Source organism: Choloepus didactylus, chromosome 10 (assembly GCF_015220235.1).
Source record: "Choloepus didactylus isolate mChoDid1 chromosome 10, mChoDid1.pri, whole genome shotgun sequence".
Classification (NCBI taxonomy): domain Eukaryota; kingdom Metazoa; phylum Chordata; class Mammalia; order Pilosa; family Megalonychidae; genus Choloepus; species Choloepus didactylus.
The window spans coordinates 106,721,458-106,747,098 of NC_051316.1; the positions used below are offsets into that span (position 1 = coordinate 106,721,458).

A 25,641-nucleotide genomic window follows, 5' to 3' on the forward strand; every position below is an offset into this window, starting at 1 on the left:
GAATGTCTGCAGGAAATGTCACACATGGGCTGGGATCTTACCTGGGAAGCTGCTGGTTGGCCGATGACGACCCAGCCTGGACACTGCTGGTCTTGATGGGACACTGAAGCATTGGATGCCCACTGATCCAGGAATCCCTGGGGCGTGTAGACACCGCAGTCCTTAATGCTAGTTTTTTGTTCAAATTCCTCACATACTCCATCACCATCATGGAAATAGCACCGGCTGGGCTCATCTGCAGAAGATGAAAATAGAAGAGGAGAGAGTAGGTAGGTATGTGTTCTTCACCTTCTGCTGTCCTCCATTAACAGCTGTGGATTTGGAATCAGCAAAACCATCAGCACTGTGAAACCATCATCTCTAGTCTTTAAAAGTTTACAAACACTTCCACCCTCATTGCCCCGAGTGAGGCTTCCCTGTGAAGAAGGTATTTTTATTTTAATTATCATCTTAATCTTCCAGAGGAGGACAATGAGATCCCACATGTCCTTAACAAGTTGCCCAAGATCACAGAGTATGTTAATGCTGGATCCAGGTCTCCAACTCAGGCTTTCACTTTCCAAGTGCTGGGCACATTATCTGACATCATAGTGCTTCCTAGACACAAACTGTGGTTTATTTAACTCCAAAGAGGATTTTGGTGTCAGGCAAAGAGCAAAATCACACAAAAGAGACACTGGCTTCAGTCCCAACTCTGCAACTAAATTGCTCTGCTACTTTGGACAAGTATCTTTCCCTCTCTGGGTTCAATCATCAGTCCAGAGAAGAAGGTTAGACTACCAGATGTCCAGGAGCCCTTCCTTAGTAATGTGTTAGGCTTCTAAAGTCTTGTCAGATACCCTGGAAGTTTCAGTTAAAGGTCAAGTGAGTTCTCAATCTCCCATGTAATTCAGAACATAGCAAAGGTTTCTACTTGGAACGATTTAAAACTGTATCTGGTGATGATGATTCTCACTTAGCTGCACAAACGAAGACCACAGAAGCACAGAGCTAGCAGGAAGCCTTTGAAGCAGGAATGACCTATGCATGTTTCTTGGCATTTCAACACAGAATGATATAAGGAGAAACCCGGGTGTGGGCAAAAGATATCACCATGCCCATCTTTTAATAACCTAGCGTCAGCTTTTCCATGCCATTTTCCCAATTTTTTAAAGTAAGCCTAAATCCTCCCCTGTGGGCTCCTATTTTATAAAAATTCTTATCACACTGTGCTGCCATGATGTCTACATGCTGCAGACTGAGAGCTCCTTGAAATCTAGTCCCTGGCCAGTGTCATAGAGTAGCCATATAATTTATCATCCAAATTGGTGTACTTTAAAACTGATAGTCACGCTATTAAAAATTATGTCCAGGAAGTAGGCACATATGCTGGGGAAATATGAATATGCCAGGTATGCTGGTTTGAAGCTGTTACGTACTCCAGAAAATGCCATGTTCTTTTAATCCATTCCTGCAGGTGCAGACCTATTGTGGGTGGGAACTTTTGATTAGGTTGTTTCAATTGAGATGTGACCCACCCAATTCAAGGTGGTTCTTAATCCTTTACTGGAGCCCTTTATGAGGATAAAAGACAGAAAGAGCCCAGAGAGCTGAGAGAGAAACACCCAGAGAGCTCAGAATGAAAGGCTCCAGAGATGCTAAGAGAGGACCCACAGATGCTCAGAGAGGAAGCCACTGGAACCAGAAGCTGAAAGCAAGAAGACCCAGCAGATGCCACCATGTGCCTTCCCATGTGAAAGAGGAAAGCTGGATGCCAGCAGCCTGTCTTCAGAGTCCAGGTAGCATCCTGTTGATGCCTTAATTGGGACACTTTCATGGCCTTAAAACTGTAAATTTTCAAACTAATAAATCTCCGTCATAAAAGCCAACCCATTTCTGGTATATCGTATTCTGGCAGCTTTAGCAAACCGAAACACCAGGCAAATCAAAACATAGGACTACCCTAAGTATTTTGATGGATTTAGGACATTCCTTCCTATGACTGAATTTAGAGTCAAAGACAAGGGTTTGAATTCTGTCCCTTATATTAGCTCTGTAACTTGCATGATTAGCTTTACTTCTCAGCCTCTGGTTTTCCCTCTGTAAAGCAGAAATGATAGCCCCCGTCAGGATAACTTCTCAGAACAGCTACAGAACTCTCATAGGAAATGGACATAAAAGTACTTTGTATATTCTAAAATAATCATTAAGAGAAAAAAAAATCTTCTTCTTCTTCTTCTTCTAATGGGTTTGATTTATTCCTAAGTGGTTGTATTGAATCAGCTTGTGAAATCAGTACTCACTTGAAACACTTTCAACCAGCCTTCCCCCAACTAGAAAGAGCCTGGGTCAAGTACAAATAAAACTTGGATTTCTCTGGTGCTGACTATCTGAAAAAGGAGCCATTGAATTCAGGGGCAGCAGAATGTTGAGCCCTTTCCAAGCTCCAAAATCCCTTGTTTATTTCTGCAAACAGTTTACATAGTGCAATACCATCAAAAGAGCCAGAATAAATCAATTCATTATAATTCAATTATTTAATGATGGGTTTGAGCCAGCTGAGGACTCCAGTGACCAGTAGCATGCCTGGCAGTTCAAGCGTGGAAAGAACACAGGCTCAGCACTCCACAGCAGCTTCAGCCTCTCGCTGCTTGTGGCCAACTTACATATAATAAAATTTTAGACCCAATCCAACAGTGACCAGCCATAAATCCAGACTTTACTCTTTAGAAAGCCAATAAAGGGAATTGCAAAGAACAGAGGTTTTTGTGTCGGGCAAAGCTGATTTCAAATCTTAATTCTGCCATCTCCAAGCTGGGTAGGACTTAGATAAAATAACCCAATCTCTCTGAACTTCATTTTCTTCATCTCCCCCAAAATGGAGATAATAATATTTATTCTGTGTTGTTGCAGTGATTGAATGAGATGATGTGTAGAATGCCAGTCCCTTCTTCCATTTTTATCTAGTGGAAAACTGAAAGCCAGAAGTGGCAAGGAACTTGCTTCCAGGTCACAGAGAGTGGGGGCAGAGCTTGGCCTTATTATACCTAGTGGAGACGCCTTACCCCAATGGGTAGTAGGTCCCGAATGATGAAAAGCGTAGCATTTTGAAGGTAAGATCATGGGGTTGCCTGACCCTTGGCACCACTATTCTCCTCCAGTAGGAAGATGAGTGGATGAGACTATAATAAGATCATGTAAGATCTATTCTCTAAGATGACATCATTCATTTCCCAGCAAAGACCTCACAGAGTGGCAGGAATTAGGGCTGAAGTTCTCATGAAGGCTAATTTCTTCCTCATTATGTTTAAGACCTCAATAAATCTGTCTACTTGGAATCAGCAGAACCTGTGAATTGATGAAAGGGGGAGAAAGAGATAGATAGGTAGATTGATAGCTAGATAGATAGATGACAGGCAGAGATAAAAATTAGAGAGAGAGAGAGAGAGAGAGAGAGAGAGAGAGGAGATGCCTTGTTCTCCCCCCACCCAAGAGTCTGCTGACACAGCTATTGTGAATCCCTCTTCTGAATAATATCCTAATAAACTGCTATTAGTTTCTCTTGCCACCAGTGTCCTGGGGGCCCTTCAGCTACATCTGCTGGGTCCTCATCTGGGGAATTCTGTCTCCCTCTCTACTCCCACTGCCTCAAGCACTGAAAAGAACAGGGTAAGGAATGGAATACAAATGTGTGGCCAGGAAAAACAAAGACAGCAACAACAAAACAATGAAACAAAACTGGCCTTCCTGTTTTTATTACCTCAATTTACTTGGTGCTTCTTAACAGCTTTATGCTGGGAGCTGAGCAGCTTGTAATGAAAAGAGTTTAAATTCAATACCACGGTCAAATGACTACTTTGTCACTCTTCCTTCCATACGGACATTCCATTCCTCTGAGAGGGTATTGTAAAGACTGTGTGTGTGTGTTTGCGTGTGTGTACACTCCCACACGTGCATGTTTTTTGGATGAATGAATGACTAAAATTCAGCCTCTCTAATGCACATATTCTGTAACTAAGAGCGTTTAAGCTCTGAACCCCTTGAAAACTTTTTTAGACTAGGTTTTAGGGTGAAGGTAAAAGGGCTGGGATACTGGTGGTAAATTGCAGTGGGCAGTCTGGATTTCTCTATTGCAGTCCATCTTCTCCCAGCATGAGGGATCCCCTCACTTCAGGTTCACTCCCCTTCTTGCAATCTGCTCCATCCAGCTAAAAGACTTGATGTGGGTGGGGCAGCATTAGCCAAGTCTGTCTTCTCCCATTGAGTTGTCATCTGCAGAAACTTTCTTTTGTTTTGGGAGAAATGACATCAGCTCCAAGAACCTGAGGCAGATGGACCCTGTATGTGGACAGACACAGCTGATGCTGCCTTTCATTGACTTAAGTTTCAATTTCCATCTGACTGGAGGATCAAGAGGAAATGCCACGCCTCTGATTCCTGAGGCATGTTGGAAGGAATCTACTTGTGACAGGCAAGGAAGGTTAATACCATTTGAAAGCTTGCAAAGCAAAGTCTTAAGGAAATGAGAGTTTACCTTAAAATATAAGCAAAGGCTGGTGTTAGAGCTATTGTTAAAAGTTTTTGTCTTGAAGTCAAACACCCTGGAGTCAAGCTCTTGATCTCTCCCTGATTACTGCGTAATCTTGGGCATGTTATTTCCCTCCCTGTGCCTCAGTTTCCCCATCCCTGAAATTTAAACATGACTATCTCTTAGACTGCCTTAACAAAGTGTTGGATATGATCAAATAGCATAATACCCTGAGAGATGGGCAAGTGATACAGTTCTTAAAGGCACAGGGCCTCTTATCAATGATGATGACACTGGCATGAGTTAGAGATGGGAGGAGACATTTTCTTAGAGATTCTACTTCTGCCTACCAGCCCTAAATTCTAAAGAATCTTCCAGGATAGAAATGATTGAAGAGGGTGCATGGGTTATTTTCAATAAAAATAACAACAAAAAAGCAAAAAAAAACTTAAAGAAAAGAACATATTTATTTAAGGTAGAACTATTTCAACCCAATTGGGCACACTAATTAACCTAGATTGATTGGAACCTTTGATAACATTTGATTTTACTGGAATCTTGAGGTACATGAATGAGAGGAACACCTAAAGAGCCCATTGCTGAAAAAGGGAGGAGGAACTACTCACACCAGGTCAGTACAAGATCTTAGGATGGTTTGCACTAGGAAACTTGCCTTCACACTAACTCTTCACCACTTTAAGGACCTTGGAGCCTGCAAAGTCATGTTATCAGTCATCTGCAAAAACTAACTTTAGTCAATGTGTTCTTCAAATGACGCCTGAAATAATATTGCTTCTTCAGGATAGTAAGACAATTTAGGGCATTTGAGCCATGAGTCTTCTACTCCAAACTCAAATCTGATCATGCCTCTTCCTTGCACAAAATTTTCTGATAGATCCCATTTGCTTATAGGAAAAGATCATTTTCCTTGCCTGGTATACTAGATCCTCCAAAAACTGGCCTTTTCCTTCAGTCTTCTAAATTGGCAATTCCATTTCACTCGCCCATGCCTTTGTAAGGGTTATTCCCTCTTCCTGGAACATATTTTATCTATTTTACTTTGTTAACTCCTACTGGTTCTTTGAGATTTCAGTGAACATGTCTCCTCTAGCAAGTCTTCCCTATGCATCGTTCCCTTTCTCTGATTCCCACCCTAGTTGGTTTAATTGCCCTTCCTCTGTGTTCTCACAATCCCCAGATATCCTCTATCATAGCTTTTTTTTCACAGGCTGTCTATGGGCAGGTGTCCGCCACCAGGCAGTGAGAATTTCTGGGCACAAAATCTCTGAGTCTTTGATATCCGTAATCCTGATTCATACCATAGTACCTAGAATGAAGGAAGTGCCCAATAAATGATTGTGAAATATATGAGTGGATGAAAAATAAATGATAGATAACAAATCCCTTGTACTACCAGATTATCAATAGTCTCAACTACCAAAATGCTGGTATCCTATTTGTAATGCGATTCTTTGCCATACCATGATGTACTGTAAAACCCAGTTTCATCAAAACAAGAGATATCTTCTTCCAATGGAACAACCAACTTTCCCTAAAAGATTTACTAGTTTCATTACAAAATTTCTTCAGTCCTTGAGACTGCAGTTGCTTAGTTGTTCAAAAGCAAACACCCAAGTGGTTGTCTCCCAAACATTCTCCATGATGTTCAGCTGGGACACAGTACCCACGAATTCATTTGCAATCATTTTGGCAATGAATAGGTACCAAATCTTTCCGGAGATTTTAGGGGGGAGAAAATTATCATCCCCAGCTAAAAATAGCTTCTAGCATCTGGAGAATGCTATCAATTTATTTATAGGGTCCCTGTTCATCATACATTGATGAATCAGATAAGGTCCCTTCCCTGCAGGGGGAATCAAATAGGATTGGGAAAACGGGGGGAGGCTTCCTTAAGAAGATGGCTTGGGGGCTGCATCTTGGTGGATGAAAAGAACTTGAACATGTAGATGGAAGGGTAGGAGGAAAGCATGAATCTTGCCCAATATTTGAGCATATGAGTTACCTGGATAAGGGTGTATGTAATTCAGGGAGTATAGTGGATCCCAGAACTAAATCAAAAAGCTGACCTGAGGTCAGACTGAGGAAAGATTTCAATGCCATGTAAGGAATTTGAATGTCATCTTTTAGAAATGGGGAGATTTTGAAGAATTTCTGAGCAGGAAAGTCATGTTGTATCAGTGATTTTTTACATTCGTAGAGGCAGTTTGATCTAAGACCTGATTTTGCTTACCAGGTTTGCCATTTCCTATTTATCTGACATTGGGACCATTACTTAGAATTTCTAGGCCTCAGTTTCCTCATCTGAAGTATGGTTGAGAGATTGAATGCTTACTGAGACTCAAATCAGCTCATAATAAATGTAATTCTTTAACAAAACCCAGAAATATTTATTTAGTTGCTCCTGTGTGCTTACACTGTAAGCACAGAGTAGTAAATAAAATGTCTATGGTCATTACCTCCATGGAACGGATAGTCTAGCAATAAATGTAATTGAAGCACTTAGCACATAATAAGTGATCGATAAATAGTTGACAACGATGGTGATGATGATGCTGATGATGGTGATGATCTTGGAGGGGAAAGCAATTATTTCATTTCACTTCTGGGAAAGCTGAGGTTTATAAAGTTGAAATGATTTGCTGAAGCCTTCAGAGAAAATTCCTGTTAGAGACAAGACTAGAACCTTGGTTCTTGAACTCATAAGAGTTTCTTACTTTTGGGAAATTCTGATTTCACTCTTTATAACAGCCACTGGTATGGATTGAATATTCAGTCCACTGAGAAAAAAACTACCTGCAGACAGGGAGATGTGAGTTTTCAGCCCTAGGAGATGGATTTGGTTTGGAACTTAAGAAGAAAGCAAAGAATTAGAATACACACTCTTCTAAGATGGGCTACCTTTCAAAGGATGGGTGGATTTACCTGTCTTTTTTAACTTCTTGTTTCTAAAGATGGGTCAGTTTTTGAGAAATTAGCATCTGTTTCTACCTGCAGCTATGGAACAGTGATTAGCATTATGATTTTCTCTTTTAGTCCAATGATTACTATTTTTTTCTATTTAAAAAAAAGCACAGGAAAAAACTAGTATTTTTAAAATTCAGCTGTTTGTTTAGGGATGGGTCCAACCACAATAAGCTTCATGCCACATAACAATTCATCCAAACAACAACAAAAAAGACAAAAAATGTACAATCTTCATGTCTAAATAATAGTGTCTTAGAATAAGGGAGATTTAAATGCTTGAACCACGAAGGCTTACAAAGGGGAACCTTAGGGAGTGGTGTGTGTGGTGGAGGAGGCTATATTGGCTTATGTTCCTCTTTTGGAACAGAAATACGTAGACTCGCCAATGTCTCTCTCTGAAAGGATTCATGTCAAATGCACATTGCTGACCTCCTTTAATTCTCTTCCTACCAGGGTTTGTTTTTACCCTCATCAACCAGATCAGCCTGCCCAGAGTACAAAAGACAGGGTGGCGAAGGGCTTCTAGAGAACCATGAATCCACTAACAAGCCTCAGATGCCGATTAGGTCTAGTGACTCTGAGGAGCTGAAGTTGGTTTCTGGTTCCTTCAAGGGTTGGCCACACACCAAAGCGTGCCAGAAATTCCTTCCCACATTTCACTGTGACAACCAGGCAACATCTAACAAACCAAAAGCACTAGGAAAAGAAGGGTGCCTCCAGATGCAGTCTCACGTTATCCTTCTAACTCCACACTCGGGTCCATTATGGAGAGCATCCTTGCCACAGCTTTCTCCTTTATCTCTTTGGTCTTACAACACCCTCCAAACTGGCTTTGGGTCTCCCCCACTTTGATCCCTTCCCATCAAAGTAGTCTGTGAGTGATCAGCATAAAATGTAAAACTCATCTAAAATGTAAAACTCATCTATTTTTAAATACTTTTTTGACTCCTGCAAAATTTGAACTTCTCCATCCAACACTTGAGGCCTTTCATTATCTTCCCCAAACTTACCTGTCTGTTCTCATTTTCACCCACACCTCTTCTTTCAAATGCATATGGTTCCTCAGAGTTTCTGACCTTATTATCCCCTTAGCCCGAAAAGCTGGTCCCCTTTAAGTCTGCCACCAAGACCAAGACAGCAGCTCCATGATGCTTCCTCTGTCACCTCTACTCATCACTCTTTATCCAGCATAAAACAATTCCCTCTGTTCCTTCTATTATTATTCTTTCTCCAAACCAGCAAAATAAGATATTGCCTATCTAAAACAATAACAAAGTAAAAATTCAAATGATACAAATCTTTAAAATTTAAAATATATATATATATATATACACACCTTCATTCATTCCAGTTCTCCTTACCACTATGCCTCCTATTCCATTTTTCAATTCCTGTGATTGACAGTAAAATTTAATGAGTTATCTAAACTTAGGTTACCAATTTACTCTCCTAAAATTCACTCTTCAGTTCTCTCCAGCCTACCTTCTGTACTTAGCCCTCCACCAAAATCAATCTTGTCAAGGTCACCATTGACCTCAGTGTTGCTAAAACGAACTGTAACATTCAAATCCTCGCCTTGCTGGACTGTCATGAGGCACATGAAGCAGCCCAGTCCTTTCTTCTCGAAATACTCTCTATCTGCTGTTCCATAATACCACGCCATCCTGGTTCCTTCCAGCTCTCAGCTCTTCCCACACGGACTCATTTACCATTTTCTGCTTCTCTGTTAATTGCTGCCCGGCCTCAGGACTCAGTCTCAGCCCTCTTTTCTTCTCTATCTGTGGTCTCCCCCTAGGTGACTTCATTCTGCCCCAGTTTTTAAACAAAATTTTAAAAGACCTCTGTGCCAATGACTCAAACATTTCTGGCTTTAGATATGACCTCTCCATCTAGACTGAAATATCCTATTTAAAGGCATAACAAAATCAATGTGTCTAAAGCAGCCCTGTCTACAGTAAGCTCACATCCCATCCCTCCACCCTTACTTAGCTTGTTTGATTTCCTTCACACTATTATTCACTATTTAAAAACACTTTTTTACTTACTGTTGTTCCTTTCCCCCACACAATATGAGTTTCAGAGGAGCAGGTCTCAAAGTACACCCCTGTTTCTCTAGGATCAAGAAAAGTGCCTGGTGTAAATTATGTGGTTGGTATCTGTTTGTTGAAGAAGGAACCAATGAATGAATATGCACAGCTCCTGGGTTGTAAGATGTTCCTGGGCTGTGTCCTGGTCTTACTTATGTTTATAACCCTAGCACTTAGGACAGTGTCAATCTCATAGCAAGCATTAAGTAAATGATGAATTAGCAAAGTCCTTTTGGAGTTTCAGACTCTGTTAATGATTGGATGGAAGATGTCTCAAACCTGATTTGAATTTGTTTCAGAAGATTGCACTATAGAAAGATTTATGAAAAGATTAACTAGAATGAGGTCATATTACAAATCTAAACACATTAGCAGAAAAAATCCAATAATATATAAACTACCCTATAATAATATTTTTTGCCCCCATGAGACATCATGCCTCCCCATCTGTCTTAAATAATGTTTCATTTTCTTTTTAACTGAATTTGAAAAGAAATGGAATATTTGGATAGAAAAGGTGGCATACACTTGACTGAAATTTAATAAAGAGATCTGACAGCCTTATGAATTGGGACTCAAAGATGCATTTACATCACCCTGAATTTAGTATAGTTATTTGAATGGCCTAGAAAGATTGTCAGGAAGATAGATATCCTAATAAATGACAACACATTCAATAGAGCAGAATTTTTAAAGTCCTAAAGGGTTTTAAGTCGGTTCTCTTTTGGGTTTCAATACTATCTCATGATATGGAAGGGGGAGTGAAATTCAGGACCGCAATGAATTACATAGCGGCCGTGAAATCAACAGGCATTCTAAGCACAGACAGGAGGAAAGTGAAACCTAGGACCCAAAGGCTTTTAAAAGCATGAACAGGAAATAGCAAAAGGAGATTTGGCTAGGATAATATAAGTGAATAAATGGAGAAAAACAATCTGAAACATTGATATGCAGAGTGTGCAAAAAGTGGCAAAAAATGGTGATAAAAGATAGCAAAGCACAAATGGAGTGTCGGTGGTTTTAATATGATCTCATCTCCCAATGCCAAAAAAAAAAAAAAAAAAAGGAAGAACAAAAAAAAAGAAGGAAAGACAAAAAGAAAGGAAGAAAGAAAGATAGAAAGGTAGAAAGAAAGAAAAAAAACGGATGGAATACTTTCTCAAAGTCAACAGCCTGGTACAGCAATGAACAGGAAGCCAAGAAAGAGACTTGGGGTCTAGAACACATGCCCAATAACCACTAATCTACTTTGTGACTTTGGACAGTCACTTTCCCTCTCCAAGCAACAGTTTTCCCTCCTGTGGACTAAGAGAGTTAAAGTAGCTTTGTGATTCCCTTCAGTTGCATCACTCTAAAATGTTTTTGGTTCCAGATTTTTTCCTTTACTTATTAAGCCAGTTTTTCAGTCTGAAGATGGGGGAAGAGTAGTCAGCAAAATAAAGATTGTGAAAAAGGGTGCAGATGAACCCATTCTGAAAAACATTAGGACTCTAATGAAAAACAGATGGGATGTGGGACAGGAAATCAAAATCTGAGCCTCAATCCTGTCACTAACTTGCTCTCTGGCACTGGGTAAAATGCATCATCATTCTGGCCATCACTTTTCTGCCTATTAAAAACAGGACAATATTTCTTTTCCTATCCAATTTAGAAAGTGGCTGTAATGATCAGATACAACAATATGAAGGGAAATATTCCATCATATCGAAAACTATAAAGCAGTATTGTTTTTGCATTTTATTACTGCAGATACATTCTAGAACTCACCTCCTAAATTATCAAATGCCTTTTCCATCTCATTGTTTAGGTCTCAGCTCAACCCCTGCCAGCCTAGCCAGGACTTTTCTGACTGAACTATGAATAAATAGTCCCCACCTTCACTCAAGTCTCTCTCTACCTTAACAGTAAAGTTGATTGTCTTCACTTCATTTTCTTGTTTCTTCAAATGTTTACTTGTTGACTGCAATTGCTTTAAGACAGATTGGCAGCTCCAGAGAAAAGAAACGTAGCCCATTTTTTTTACTGTTGCATCCCAGATTCCAGTACATAGACGACAATCAGTAAATACTTGCTGAATCAATGAATGAAGGTTTTGAGCTGCAAGGGTCCTTAGAAATCATCTGGTCTGTATTTTGGTTTTGCAAGGGAGCCAAATGAAATCCAGAAAGGCTAAGTAACTTGCTGAATGTTGCATAGCTACTTGTTAGAGGCCAACAGTGCTAAGAGGCTAATTAAGGATAGGTTATGTAAATTTTGATAATAATGAATGCAAAATAGATATTAGTCTGTGAGAAATACATATATGTGAGCACAAAGAAAATCCATGCATACAAATTAAAGTCAGTGCATACACATGTGTATATCTATTCTTCAATTCCGTGAAATAAGCAGTCCATCAGTGTATTAAGAAGTCTCAAGAATCCAGCAAAGAGGGACTTTGAGACAAGTGAATGCTATGCCTACCAGGCGGCAAGGACTAAGGATGAGTCAGGGCACTACAAGAAAACCATTCCAGTTACCCCAATCTGGCACAGCTGGTACTGACTAAGGCGACCACATTGTGTTAGGTTCTTGGTGGGGCTTTGGAAACCAAAGTATCGAAATGGATCCCTTTCACACTGAGATCTGATTGGTTTGACCAGCCTTGAAGAACATTCTCCTGCCATATGGTTTAGATAAGTCCAAAATGATGAGGCATTCATGCCACAGTGCCTTCCATCTCCAAGCTGGTGAGACATGCTGCAGTGCTCTAAAGAGTATAAGCTGAGGCAACAGGCAGTAGAAACTTGCGTAAGTTTTCTTTTTCTTATATGTTGGGTTGGCTACTCTTCAGTTCTTGGTATAGGAATGTATGTTAATCCAAATCTATATGCTCTTTAACTGGTATTGTTTAACTGTATTTTGTTCTCACATAAATATGCATATATGTCTTTCTTCCCTCTGGATTAGGAAAGAAGAGAGGAAGGAGGGAGAAGAGAGGGGAGGGGAGGGGAAGAAAATTGACCTAAAGGCTAAGAGTTAACCCAGAACATTTGAAAATATCGATTAAAACCACTGCTGTTTTGATCAGACCTGAGAGGAGTCGTTGTAACTATTCATGCTCATAAATAAAAATCTCCAGGAGTAGTAGTCATTCTGAAGTCAATTTCCACCAACTGGAGGAGGTATTGGTTCAAACAAAGGCATGGGACTGCAGATTGAATTAACCAGCTATAGATCCCAGAACAGAGGTCAGAAAAGTCTCCTGTTCTTAGTTGGAGTAGAAGGCTAGCTCTGGGCCACTGATGACCTAGGATATGGTCAGAGAATGGAGCCCAGGAAAGGCGTCATCTCACTAAGCAATGCTCATATAGGCATGTGTATTTTTAACCTGAAGAGAAGGTGGCCCAGAGAGGACACCATGGAAATTTCTTCTAACAAACTAGCGTTGGTCTCAAAATGAAATTGGCTGCCTCAGAGGATATTGAGTTCTTCACCAGCTGTTTTCCAGCAGAAGCTCAATCACAGCTGACCAGGCATGATCTGGTCCCTGTGTATCTCTGCAGCCTTCTCTCTTCTCTAATGCACTTTACTCTAAGCTTCAGGGAGACTAAAATTGTGGCCACTTCCTGAATGCACCCCAGTTCCTTACCTCCCCAGCTTTACAAATACTTCCTCCAAATTCCCAGCACTTGCTTTTCCTATGATTATTCCCAAGTCCTCCTTTAACCATAGTTTAACCAGGCCCTCCAGGAAGGTCTCTCTGACAATCTACCCTGGAAGGACTAATTTCCTCTCTCTTATAGCATCCTCCTATAGCATCACCTACTTGCCCAATTAAAATTACAGCTACTAGTCTGTAAATAATTGGATGACTTACTGCCTGCTAGCCACTGCATGAAATTTTCAAATGCATAATGCCACTTTATCCTGGAAGAGCCCCACTTTGTGCTTTCTAGTATTATCATCCCCATTTCACAGATAAGGAAACTGATGGTTAAAGACATTAAGTCATCGCCTAAGGTTTCACAAGTTGCAGAATCAAAAATCAAATCCAGACTAGTGTGATTCAAAAGCTAGGTCCTTCTGTCCACCCTTACTGCTCAGTTCACGCCTTCTGCGTGGACACTAAGGAGGAACTGCTGAAACGGGCAGAGCTGATTTTCTCTGGGATGCCTTGGGACTGGGTGATACTAGGGTCTCAGGGATCTGACGGCACTGCAGTCATTTCCCCACTCTCTACTTAGCAGCTGGGTGTGGTGAGCAGCGCTCTACATCTCCAAGTCCCAGTTTCCTCTTTGACAAATTATTAAAATAATGACTGTCTTTCCAGATATTAGGACAGAATGAGAAGCTGTATAGGAAGTGCCTGGTACCATGTGCCTGTGAAACGGGGGCAATCTGTCTCTGCTACCTCGCGCCACCGGTAAACTGCATGGGCTCGATAACTTATGTTTTGGTTAAGCATTTTCAATTTTTTAAAAAGTGGAATCTGAGTTTCGATTGTCAAGGGACTGAATGCAGCGGGCCCAGCCTCCAAGCCCACAGTCCATTAGGGAATTTATGAGGTGAAATCTGGGACCTTCAGCTCAAGCACTCTGCTCAGGCAGGGTCCTTACAAGGCCATCAATTTTCTTAACAAAGAGTACTGGCTCAAATGCCCCTTAAAGCAGCATTATTTACACAGTCATCCACTTCCTTTTGAATTCTCTGCCTGGAGGGTGGCATACCTGCCATCCTTTCCAGCTACTAGTTCATTAGGCTTCTGAAAAGGAAGCTAAAGGCAAACTGAGACCTGGTATTCAAAAGCAGCTCAACTGTGGGTTATCAGTGTTGGGAGGCTTGGCGTGGGGTGGGGAGGATGTGAAATAGCCACTCAAATCACTGGTTCTACCTACCCCTAAAGTTACAAAGCATTTGGATCTTGTGAAAGAGTTATGATCACTGTCAATAGGGAGATAGAGAAGGAAATTGGATCCTTTCCCTACTTTACAGGAAAATAGAATCAGGCTCATAAGAGCATGATTGGCAAACAGGTAGAGTTTTGCTCTGTGACATGTCTATGCAGCAATACTGCCATTTTATAGATGCAGAAAGCGAAGTAGCCACCCAAATCCCCTCTTTGTGGCAGAACTGGGATCTGAAGTCAAGTTATCCAGCATCCCAGTTGGACACGAAACCGCTCATGAGCTGTGGCACCTGCCGGAGATGACAGAGCTAGAAGGTGGAAAGCCCCCAATTCAATAGAGGTTTGCCTGACTCTGGAGACTAGTGTACTTCTACTACACTTTGTTACTCTATGTTTACTGAGCCACAGATTATTTGCCAGGTCTTGGGTTAAATCCTAGGAATATAGATGAATTAGACAAGGTCTCAGAATTCCAGGAACTCAGAGTCCAGCGACAGGGGCAAGAAAGTAAATTATGATTGCACAGCATTTTGCTCCGAGGTATAAGATGATGTGGGAGCACAGAGGAGCGGCCTCCAACCCCATTTTGCTCAGATTTGAGGTTTCCCTTAGGCAAGTCTCAGAGGACAAACAGGAGGTGGTGGGGAGCCCATTCCTGGCAGGAGGACAAAATGAGCAAATGACAGGAGGTAGGAGGCAAGAAACAAGTTAGTGGGTAGAAAGCACAAGAGGATGTTGCAGCATATAGTGCAAATGGCCTGATCACATCACAGAGGCCTAAAGGCCATTTTAAGGAATTCGGATTTCTCTCAAAGGCAATGTGGAGTCACTGCAGGCTTTCAAATGGAAAGTGACAGATGGTAGTTGCATTTTAGGATGCTTGCTCTCTTTATACTGGAGGTTAAGTTGGGGCAGGCAAAGATGAGGAGCCGGGAACCTGTTGCAATAGTCAAGGTAGGAGCTGAAGAGGACTTCAGACAGAACAATAAAAATAATGATGAAGAAGAGGGGCTGGATTGGGAAAGAAACAAAGAGGTTTCAAAGTAAACTTGGCAGAATGGCGATTATTTGGATGTGAGAAATGACAGAGACAAAAGAGTTAGGGGAGTTTCCCAAGTTTCCAGTTTAAATATCTGGCTGGCTAGTGGCACCACCAGTTGAGAGAGAGAAAAAGAGGAGTTGCAGCAGACTTGGGGAAAAAGATGTTAAGTTTTGTATTAGACAGTGAATTTGAATGCCTGTAGGAGCATCTGAGAGGAGCAACGAGATACACAAGTCCGTCGGTCAAGTGCTAAGCTAAAGAGTGAGATTTTGGAGTGTATGGTTTAGACTGATGGGTTCAGAGAGAGAGAAAGAGTGAGTGAGCATGAAAACATAGAATGAGAAGTGGGCCCTGTATGGAACTTTGGAGAGTGCTGATATTTAAAGGGTGGGCAGTAGAAGGAGGTCTGTAATGGGATGGCCAGAGAGGATAAGGAAAACTGCAAGAGTGTAATACCTCAGAGGCTCCAGGAATGCAGAATTTCAAGAGTCAGATGAGTCAAGGCAGGAAAATGCTGAAACATGTCTATGTAATCACGCTGTTTTAACAGAACCCTTCTTGCTATCCTGAGTGGTTATTTTCAAATTTCTACCAGATCTCTTCCAAGCACAGGGTGCTCTCTACTTAATCAGACTGGATTACTATTTTTAATATCCATAATATTCAATATTTATTGATCACTTTCTGAATTACAAGAACTCTCCCACGCACTACAAACCTGTCATCCTCAGTGACTAGCATGGATATGACATGTAATAGGTGCTCAGTAAATCTGTGATGAATAAATTCATGAATTCATGAAAGAATATATCACACCAAGCCTATGAGGTAAGGAACATCATTGCCATTTCACAGATGGAAGAGGACGTTCAAGGCACCAAGCTGGGAGCAGAGAAGTGGTGCCTTATCCCTCACTGTCAGGCCGATGAGCTTCTCCTCCCACCTTCTCTATTTAGGATTTCTCTTGGCAGAAGGCACAAAGACAAATGAGAAAGTAAAAGGATTTAAGACGCTCAAGTAGCCCTTTCACTGGTAATGAGGCTGAACTCGAGTTATGCGCGTGGTTTTGGACTTCTGAACCAAAGGACCAGCTGGAGCCAGGTCTTTTCACAGCCCTGTCAATGGCAGTTGAAAGTTTTGTTCAATCTTATGGATTACTTGGGCCACATCTCTGACTGGTGTTGAAAGCTAAAATCACTCTGATTCCTCTTTGGGTCCATTTGCCAAGAGAACTTTGTTCAGCCCTTGAAGAGCATCCCACTCAGGGAGGTTAAGCTTAAAACCTTGCTCCTAGCATGCCATCCTCCTACCCGAAACCACCACTGGCTTACATAATCACACCCAAGCTCCAATGCCTTGGCTTTGGAGGCCCTGCCTGCCCTCCTTTGTGACTCCCTGCAGCAGCTTTCTTTGGGACTAGTCTACTCACTGTACCCTGAAGAACCCTCATTCTGGACCTTTACAGCAGAAGTCTACACTTGGTCTTTGTGGAGTCCAGCTCTTCCATTTCTCCTGGGGTTCCCTCACATCCTTTCATTCTGCTAATGGCCATTGTCTTCTAAAGCCCTCCAAGACAGTCTCCTACTCATTGTCATTCCCATCTGCATCCTGCCCAGAACTGAGCTTTGTATGGAGCAGGTGCTGTGAGTTCCATCACTTTAGCTTCTAGCAGCTCTTGCAGGTCCGCGGTGGCTGCTGCTTAGAGGACAGAGAAGGCAGCGTGGCTCTGGAGTGCCCGAGTTCACACTCTGGGCATGGAATATTTCATTATCTTTCTGACTGGCTAATGAAAATCGAAAACCCAGTCTCTCAAAAATTATTATAATTTCAGATTGGTTTTATCTTAATTTTTCTTTGGTACTTAATCAGTAGTGGCTAAGAGAAAGTCAGCTCTCAGTTGCTCTCTCTGTTAAGTATGTAATGATCTGTAAACAAACACTTCAGACTGTTTCTTTAAAGAGACCTGGGATCTTTTAGTTATGTGAAGATTTCCCAGGCACTGTGATTTTTTTCCCTTTCTCATTATCTGTTTGCTGATAGACTAAGTGTACACATTTTATTAGATAACCTTAATGATTGAGAGGTAGCATAAATTAGTAGTTAAGCCTGAGGGTTTAAGAGTGAGACTTCCTGGAATCCCTTAGTGGGAGCTTGAGTAAATTACCTAGTATCTCTGTGCCTGGATTTCCTTATCTATAAAGCAGGCAAAATGTTAAAACTACCTCATAGGGTCAATGTGATTAATCAAAGGAGCTAATGGAGAAAAAAATATAATTAATTAATTTAATTAATCAAATTAAATTAATAACGTGAACTATTTCTACTACTGTGACTCTTGTCTGAGAAGAGGGGTGAAGGGTATCTCTGTGTGTGTGTGTGTGTGTGTGTGTGTGTGTGTGTGTGTGTGTGTGTACACTCCTGCCTGTTTTGAAGATCTGGTATATTAAAGGGGGCATTTAACAAATCTAGTATTGGAGTTGGGCAGACCTGAGTTAAATTCCAGTTACGCTACTTAAAAATCACTTGCTTTGAACTTGTCACTTCATCTCCCTGAGCCTCAGTTTCTCCTTGTGTAGAATGGAGGTAACAACCACCACCTTTCAGCAGCCTAGTGAGGATGAAAACTGAGGAGTTATGTACTGTGTGTGTCAACAGGCCTGGCACAGGGTGTCACACTCAAGAAGGTTTGTTTCTGTTGTGGTGGTTTCCCAGCTCAATAAATATTTATAGAATGAAGGTGACTTTCTCAAACCTCACTCAAACATTGGGGGGTTCCGTTGTGTCATTTGGAAAGTGGTGGTGATAATGCCTGGTTGCCAGGGGTGCTGTGGGTTTGAAATGAGGTAATACAGATCCTCCATAAATATCTTCTGCTCATCATGAGGGGAAGCAAGTCATATCCCTGAGCCTTTAAAAGGTAGGTTGTTTGGGCTTCCCTAGATGCTCTTTTCTCCTTTGAAATCCGCTTCCAAGTGTCTGATTTAGTGCATCAGAGAATGGCTGACCTGAGCTGGCTGCTGGGGACACGGGAATGGATAGAACCATTTCTGCCCCAAAGAGGAGAGGAACAGGTGTACAGGAGGAAAATATGAGTGATTAATGAAAGTGCAGCTATGCTGCTATAGGCTCAGGAATGAGATGGGCGAGGGGATACCTTCCCCTCTCTGTCTCTCATCTGCCTTGATCTGCCTACAGGGCTCTCCTTCCAACCACTTACATGCTCACCCATCTACGCCAGCAGTCAGCCACTTTTTTTTGTACGAGGCCAGCTAGTAAATATCTTTGGCTTTGTGGATCCTATGTGGTCTCTGTTGCAACTTCTCAGCTCTACCCTTGAAGCACCAAATATGTAAACAAACTGGGTGTGGAGGTGTTTCAATAAAACTTTGTTTACAAAAACAGGCGGGAGGTCCAGTTTGGCCCAAGGGCAGGGATTTGCTGACCTCTGATCTCTGCAAACATGCATGCATGCACCGTTGGTGCCCCTGCCAGGCTTGGCAGAGTGTGAATGCACACTTTTCTGCCGTAACAGCCTTGCCACCATCTGCAAGGGCCTGGAGGGTCAAACCCTGCTAGGCCTCCGCCTTGTCTCTTTCCCTAACTCGCTGTGATTGAGCTCCGCCAGCTTTCTTTTTCCTCTTCAAAATCTCTTTCCTGCCTGGAGGATTTAATTGTCTGAACCTCTTTTCTTGCAGTTCTCACCCCTCCACCCTGCTCCCTACCTCCGTACTTATCCACTTCCTATTCAACCTTCAACTCTCAGCTTAAATGTCACTTCTTCAAGGAGGCCTTTTCTAAACCTTCAATGAAAAGGAGGGCCTCCAGTGATATATCTCAAAGTATTTCCACTTAGTGGCATTTTCAGCAATTATGTTTAAATATTTATTGGGGTCATTTTCCCAGCCCCCCTAGCCTTTCTCACTCACCATTACCTCCCTTGCCATTGGCACAGTGCTTGGCACACAGCAGGCATCAAGAAATGTGTGGAATGAATGAATGAATGGCATGACCCAGCAGTCAATTTGCACCATTTTCTGCCTGAGTCTGACTGCGCATGTTAGAGCATGCACCTGATTTATTCTAACAGGCTCTAACAGTGAGGTTTTCACACATTCGTGACTACCCATCCATCATTTTATTTTAAGCACATTACTTCTCTGCCCAAAAAGAAAAGGAGGATACAAATAGGTCCATATCCCTCACTTGCTTAATATTTCAATTTTCCCCAAGGCATTCCCTTCAAGTGGAGATCACAGCTCATGAATATTAAATGTCTCCTCCAATCCAACATGGCCTCCAAAAAAACAGCAGAGCATCAGAGCTAGGAAAAAAGCCCTGCGTCCCTGGCCTCTCCCCTCTCCCGGTAACCTCGGCCATCCCTGCACAGAGGCACAGCAAGGCACATGTACGTGCAGACATATCACTGGTCACGTTACAAAGATGCCTTTGTTCTTGGCTACCCAGATTCACCTGCTTTGGACTCGGGCTGCCTTTCAAAGGCAGACATCAAAGTTGGGTCTTGATGCCACACATTCATTCAAGCCCCAACTCAGTTCCCCAAGCCTGACCCCTTCCAGGAGAGTCAGGAAGCCGAGCTGGGCTGAGGGCTAGAATCCCTCAGCCCTGGAGTCAGAGGCTGCCCTGTTTCTTTTCATTCCAGCCCCGCCTCTCTGTGGGCTAGGCCTCCTGGGTTTCCAAAGGTGGTGGTAAGCCCCTGTCTGGGCTGGGATGGCGGGCTTGATCCTAACCAGTGCTGACTCCAGGGTCTTTGAATGCATCCATCAGACCTCCCAGCTGACGACTTCAGATCTTTGGTCTTGCCCCGCACGTCAGCCTTCCGCCCCATCGCCTCCTTTTCCTGCTCCTTTGTCCCCTCAATGACCCCCTTTGACCCTCTGGGTTAAAGGAATTCCTTTCTCCTCCCCAAGCCCTCATTTCTTTTAAAATGCCCAGTTTAAAAACAATAACGATCTGAGATTTAAATTCTTTAAGTCAGAGCTGAAAGGGCCCCAGGAGCTCATCTGACTTATCCCCATCACTTCATAGCTGGGGACACTGACGAGGAGGAGGCTCAGTCACTTAGCAAAAGGTCCCACAGCAATTGAGAGGCAGAGCTGAGTCTGGACCCAGTCCGGTATCATTTTTGCCAGACATGGACTGGCCCCCTTAACATCACTCACAATCAGGATGGGGAAGGAGGGAGGGGAAGGGGCAGCGGCCTTAACTGACATGCTTGAGTGCCCACTAACTGATGTGCATTGTACTAAACACCCTATAGGCACTATTTCATTCTTTCTTTAAATAGAACTATAGGTGGCATATTAATGTCCATTTTCCAGAAGAGAAGACTGAGACTCCAAGGGGGAATGGGAGATGCCCAACATGACCCTGGTAGTAATTACAACCAATGGACATTTGAACCCAGGCTCCTCTGTCTCCAATGTATTGCCCTGACAATGGGAGTAAGTGAAAACTCATCCTATTTTAAAGCAACTGGGCTAGTAGCAATGGACAATGATCTGTTAAAAGCCAAAATACAGCCCAAAACATAGGATGACCCTATATTGGGAGTAAGGGCTTTATATTCAGGATGTTTATAGGATGATAATAACCGAAAGTCATTTTCATGACTCTTGAGGAAGGCAGGGGAAGGATACATACATTTGCTTTTCTTTCCTCCTGTGACCCAACGGCACCAAAGGAGAAACAGTGGAAAAGAGAAGCACTCCCCAGCTTTCTCAGGATATTGGACAGGACATGGTTTTTAGAGGCAGGCAGATGGGGTTTCAAGTCTCCTTCTCTGAACTCCCTGGCTGTATAGCTTTGTATGATTGACTTAAACTCTCAGTGCCTCAGTTTCCTCATCAGTAAAATGGGCAAAACTATGCTGACTTCACACAGTTGCTGGGAGGATGAATGAAATAATTTATAAAAAGGGTTCTTAGCACAGAGGCTGGCATGCTCGGGTTCCTAATAAATGGAATAACCTCAGGGTTAAGTGTGTAGACTCTGCCTAAATTCCACAAATTGCACCTCTGCTACTTCTAGATGTATGACCTTGGGTAAATTACTTAATCTCTCTGAACCTCAGTGTTTTTTTCCTCTATGAAACTGGGATGATGACATTATTTAACTCATAGGGTTGCTTGGAGGATTGATACAACCTCTGAATTAATAACATTCATAACAATAATAACAACAGTAGCAAATACATATATAACACTTATCAGTTGCAAGGCACTGTTCTAAGTGCTTTATACATATAAACTCATATCATCCTCACAACGACACTAAGAAGTAGGAATTATTACCAACCCATTTTACTGATGGGAAAACTGAGGTGCAGCTAGAAAGTGGCCAGGCCACACTTTCTACCCAGAATCTGCATCCTTAACCGTTTTTCCATATTGCCTGGCAAAGCTAAGCACGCCACCTATCCTAGCCAATACATCACTGCCATCATATTTCTCCTTTTTACTGTTAAGAATCTGTCTTCAAGCCAAGGGAAGCTTTGTTTCAAGAAAGTATTTTGGTGAAAGTTACTACATTTTCCACAGAGGGAGATCTGAATGAATAAATGAAGTCAGATTTTTTTTTTTTTAATTTCAATTTTTTTTTGTAAGGTGAGAGGTTGATCGTCTATTATGATTTCACGTTGTTAGAAAGAAAAATAATAATAAATGCAACTCCCGGCAGAGTCCATTCTTCCTCCCCTTTTCACTCCCCCTCTCCTCCACCAGCTGCTGTTTTCCTTTTTAGTCACTGTTGTTCTAAAGTCTCATCAGAACATCCACCACGAAGATGTGGCGATTCATCTTCTTGTTTTCCTTTCTCGCCTTGGCTCGGAGCAGGCTGGGGCAGCCTGACAGAGGGGCTGCGAGACCCTGTGATCCCCCTGCCCCTCGCCTAGGGTGGGGAGGCAGATTGATCGCTCCTCCCCCTTATCTGCCTCACACACTTGAGGGGAGGGAGACGGAGCCAGGGAGGGTGCTAATTGAGTTATTGGCCCTGGCTCTAAGACAGGGCTGGGGGTGCATGTCAGGGGCTAAAGACAAAGTGATGCTGATGGCAGGCAAGTGGGGGAGAGGAGAGAAGCGGGGAGGGAGAGAGACAGAGAGAGACACGGAGACAGCGCGCGCATGTCTGGGAAAGACAATTTAAGGGGTCTCTTTTGCTTTGTTTTCCTAACTATATATCAGCATCCAGCAGGATCTGAATCTCCAACGCCTTCTAATAGATGCTTGACAAATTGGAAATTCCTTAATGTCAGACTTTGAAAGAAGCCCGAGAGCCCATTTGCAATCACCCCCTTTTCACAAAGAAAGAAATAGGGCTTTGAGATGTCAGGATACTTGTTGGAGACCACACAGTCCAAGATTCTGCCTGAGCTGATACCGGGACCCAGCCAGCCATCCTGAGGAACATACGGTGGTAAATCAGAACAGAACCTCAGCCATTCCCTTCAATTTCATCTCCTGTAATGGATTAAATGTCATCTCAGAAGGTAGCACATTTCCAGCACTGGCTCAAAGATATATTACTGAGCATAACCCCTTTTTGGGACACCTCACATTTTGTCTGACTAATTTGACTGTTACCTTCCCTCCTTCAGCTTTTATCAGCAGTCTGTCTGTATTTTATGACTCAGTGCTTTAGAAACCAAATTCCCAACTCTGCTGAACAATGCCTCCAGCCAGTGCCTGTTGGGGGGAGTTATCATTTCACTGATACCATGTTTCTTTTTAACTGAAACCTCAGGCCTGGTATATGTTATATTTTTAAAAGGGGGCTAAAAGGACAAGATAATTTCCACATTGCTGGGAGATGGAGCCGGCATTGCCTAAGAGGTCCTGTGGGTGGTGTTCATTTTAACAAGCAACTTATTATGTGTTGGGGATGAGGGCACGGGGGTGGGAAAGTGGAAAAGGGAAGTCCCAGGGTGTTGCATAATAACACATTGGCACCTTGGGAATACTTCCGGATGTGTGGGCTTCTGAAAAGTGAATGAGAGTGTCACCATAAATCTGTCATCCACCCTCACACTGGTGTTACCAAACCCAGGGAAAGCATTAACCTTTCTAAATGGTCAGTGAAAAAAGAAGAAGGAGATGGAGGAGGAAGAGGAAAAGGAGAAAGAGGTGGAGGAGGAGGAGGAAGTGGAGGTGGAGGACGAGAAAAGAAACTAAAAAAAAAGAAGGAAAGGAAGGAGGAAGCCAGTCACCCAAATGGGTGGCAGGGTGGCAGAGTAGAAAAAGCAGCAGCTCCCACTCAGGTCTGGGGATAGGATGACACGTCTATGGACTGTGTGACCTTGGGAAAGTTATGACATCACAGTAGGGTTCAGATCTCTCATCTGGAAAGAAGAGAACTTACATAGGCTTACATTAAACAAGGGTGCATAATGCTGGGCACACTACTGATTAAGTATTCGTACACGGTGGGTGTTGCTGGTATACCCCATACACACACACACACACACACACACACACACACACACACACATCCACACCCCTCCCAACACAAAAACTCATGGAGAAAAGTAATCGCTTATGTGCACCAAGCACATCCAACATGCCAGGAATGGGGCTAAGCCTGGATCATCATTCAATCCTCACAGTACCTTATGACAGTAGTTTTCAATCAGTATTCATAGTGACAATCAACAAAAGTGAACTTCAGCTAATTTAAGCCAAAAAAAAAAGAAGATGAAGACGAAGAAGAAGAAACCTATTCAAAGAATATTGGATACTTACCGAAGAATCTCTAGGAGGGCTGGAGAGCCAAGACTGAATTCTCTGAAGCCCAAGTCCACATTCAAGTTTAAACCCTGGAGCTTGTCTTGTGAAGACATCATTGAGTTGCGGCTGAGCACAGTTCCTCCAGCATTTATGCTAGATCTGTCACTAGTATTTTGGAAACTGGCATAGATTCTGGCCACTTCCACCATTCTCATCAAAATGGTTTCTTCAGTGTCCTCCCCCCCCCTTTTTTCCCCCACCACTGGCTTCTGATCAAAGTCTTGAGTAGGTGTGTCCGACTGGAGGACTGGGGGGCAGGGCAGGGATGTAGGTCTTGTGCTTACAAGAACACTGGGAATTTCAACATTTATAGTGGGTGTTGGGCTCTGTTGCAATAGGAGAGTTATTCCTTAAATCTAGGAAGGGGATTCAGGTAGTAAGAGACAGGAAGTCTCCAAAAAGATTGGTAAATATCTTCCATAGGTGGGTACAAGGATTTTTACCATTTTCTGGATGATAAGACTGAGGCAGAGCCAAGGTTACACATCTAAGCCATGGTATAGAGCAAAGTCATTTTCACTCAAGCCTATTCTCTTGACCACTGGCTTGACAAATGTAATGACAACAACAGCATCCACCTCAGCAACACCTCCCACACTCTCGTCCCGTTTCTCTGACTCATTAAAACTGGGTCTGCTGGATGCTGAAGATGCACTGTCTACTCTTAAGTGGATCCTTTTAGAGGAAGATGGCTTTCCAGACTGAGGACCCATGGGGTTTGTCCATGGAATGTATTCTTGGCAGCTGGGATCTCTGGACTGACTCCTTTCTTTCTGGAATACTCTATGTCTCAATAAATCCCAATACCCTCCATGTGGGTCATAGCTGAGGTCCTTCTTCTAACACAAAGCCCCTTCCAATATACAGGAATAACACAGAGCCTCCCGTGGACACTGTCCATGAGCACCGAGATTCTGTATTCCGTATCGTGTACTTCATTACACAGATTGCTTTATAGCAATGTTCCTTACCCCCAATGCTCTCCATGACCAAAATCTATTTTTGAAGGTTGCTGACCACTGACCTAGTCCAAGGTAGTCATTTTCCAGATGAAAAAGGCCAATGTCCATGAGGGAAGTGAGGTTCAAGGAGGCGAGTTCACCTGAACAGGGCTTGCAGTCTGGTGCTATTTCAAATGTGGCCTCCCAGTCCCCACCACTGTATACTTAAAATTCAGTTCTTTTTCTAAGAACTGGTAAACCATGTTACAATTTTCACCTTGTTTTTGTACCAGGCTCCAAACAACCAAGTACATCAAATACCCCAAAGGCATGGTTCAGGCGTCAGCAAACTTTTTCCATAAAGGTCCAGACAGTAAATATTTTAGGCTCTGT

At 42.6% G+C, this 25,641-nt stretch overlaps 1 protein-coding gene across 1 annotated transcript in view; it reads right to left on the reverse strand.

The window, feature by feature from the left end:
• Positions 1-25,641, reverse strand: part of PAPPA (pappalysin 1) — a 244,209-nt gene that overhangs the window by 96,344 nt on the left and 122,224 nt on the right. The window contains exon 10 of the mRNA XM_037798016.1: positions 42-235. Coding sequence (XP_037653944.1) covers positions 42-235 — 194 coding nt within the window. The remainder of the gene's footprint in view (positions 1-41; positions 236-25,641) is intronic.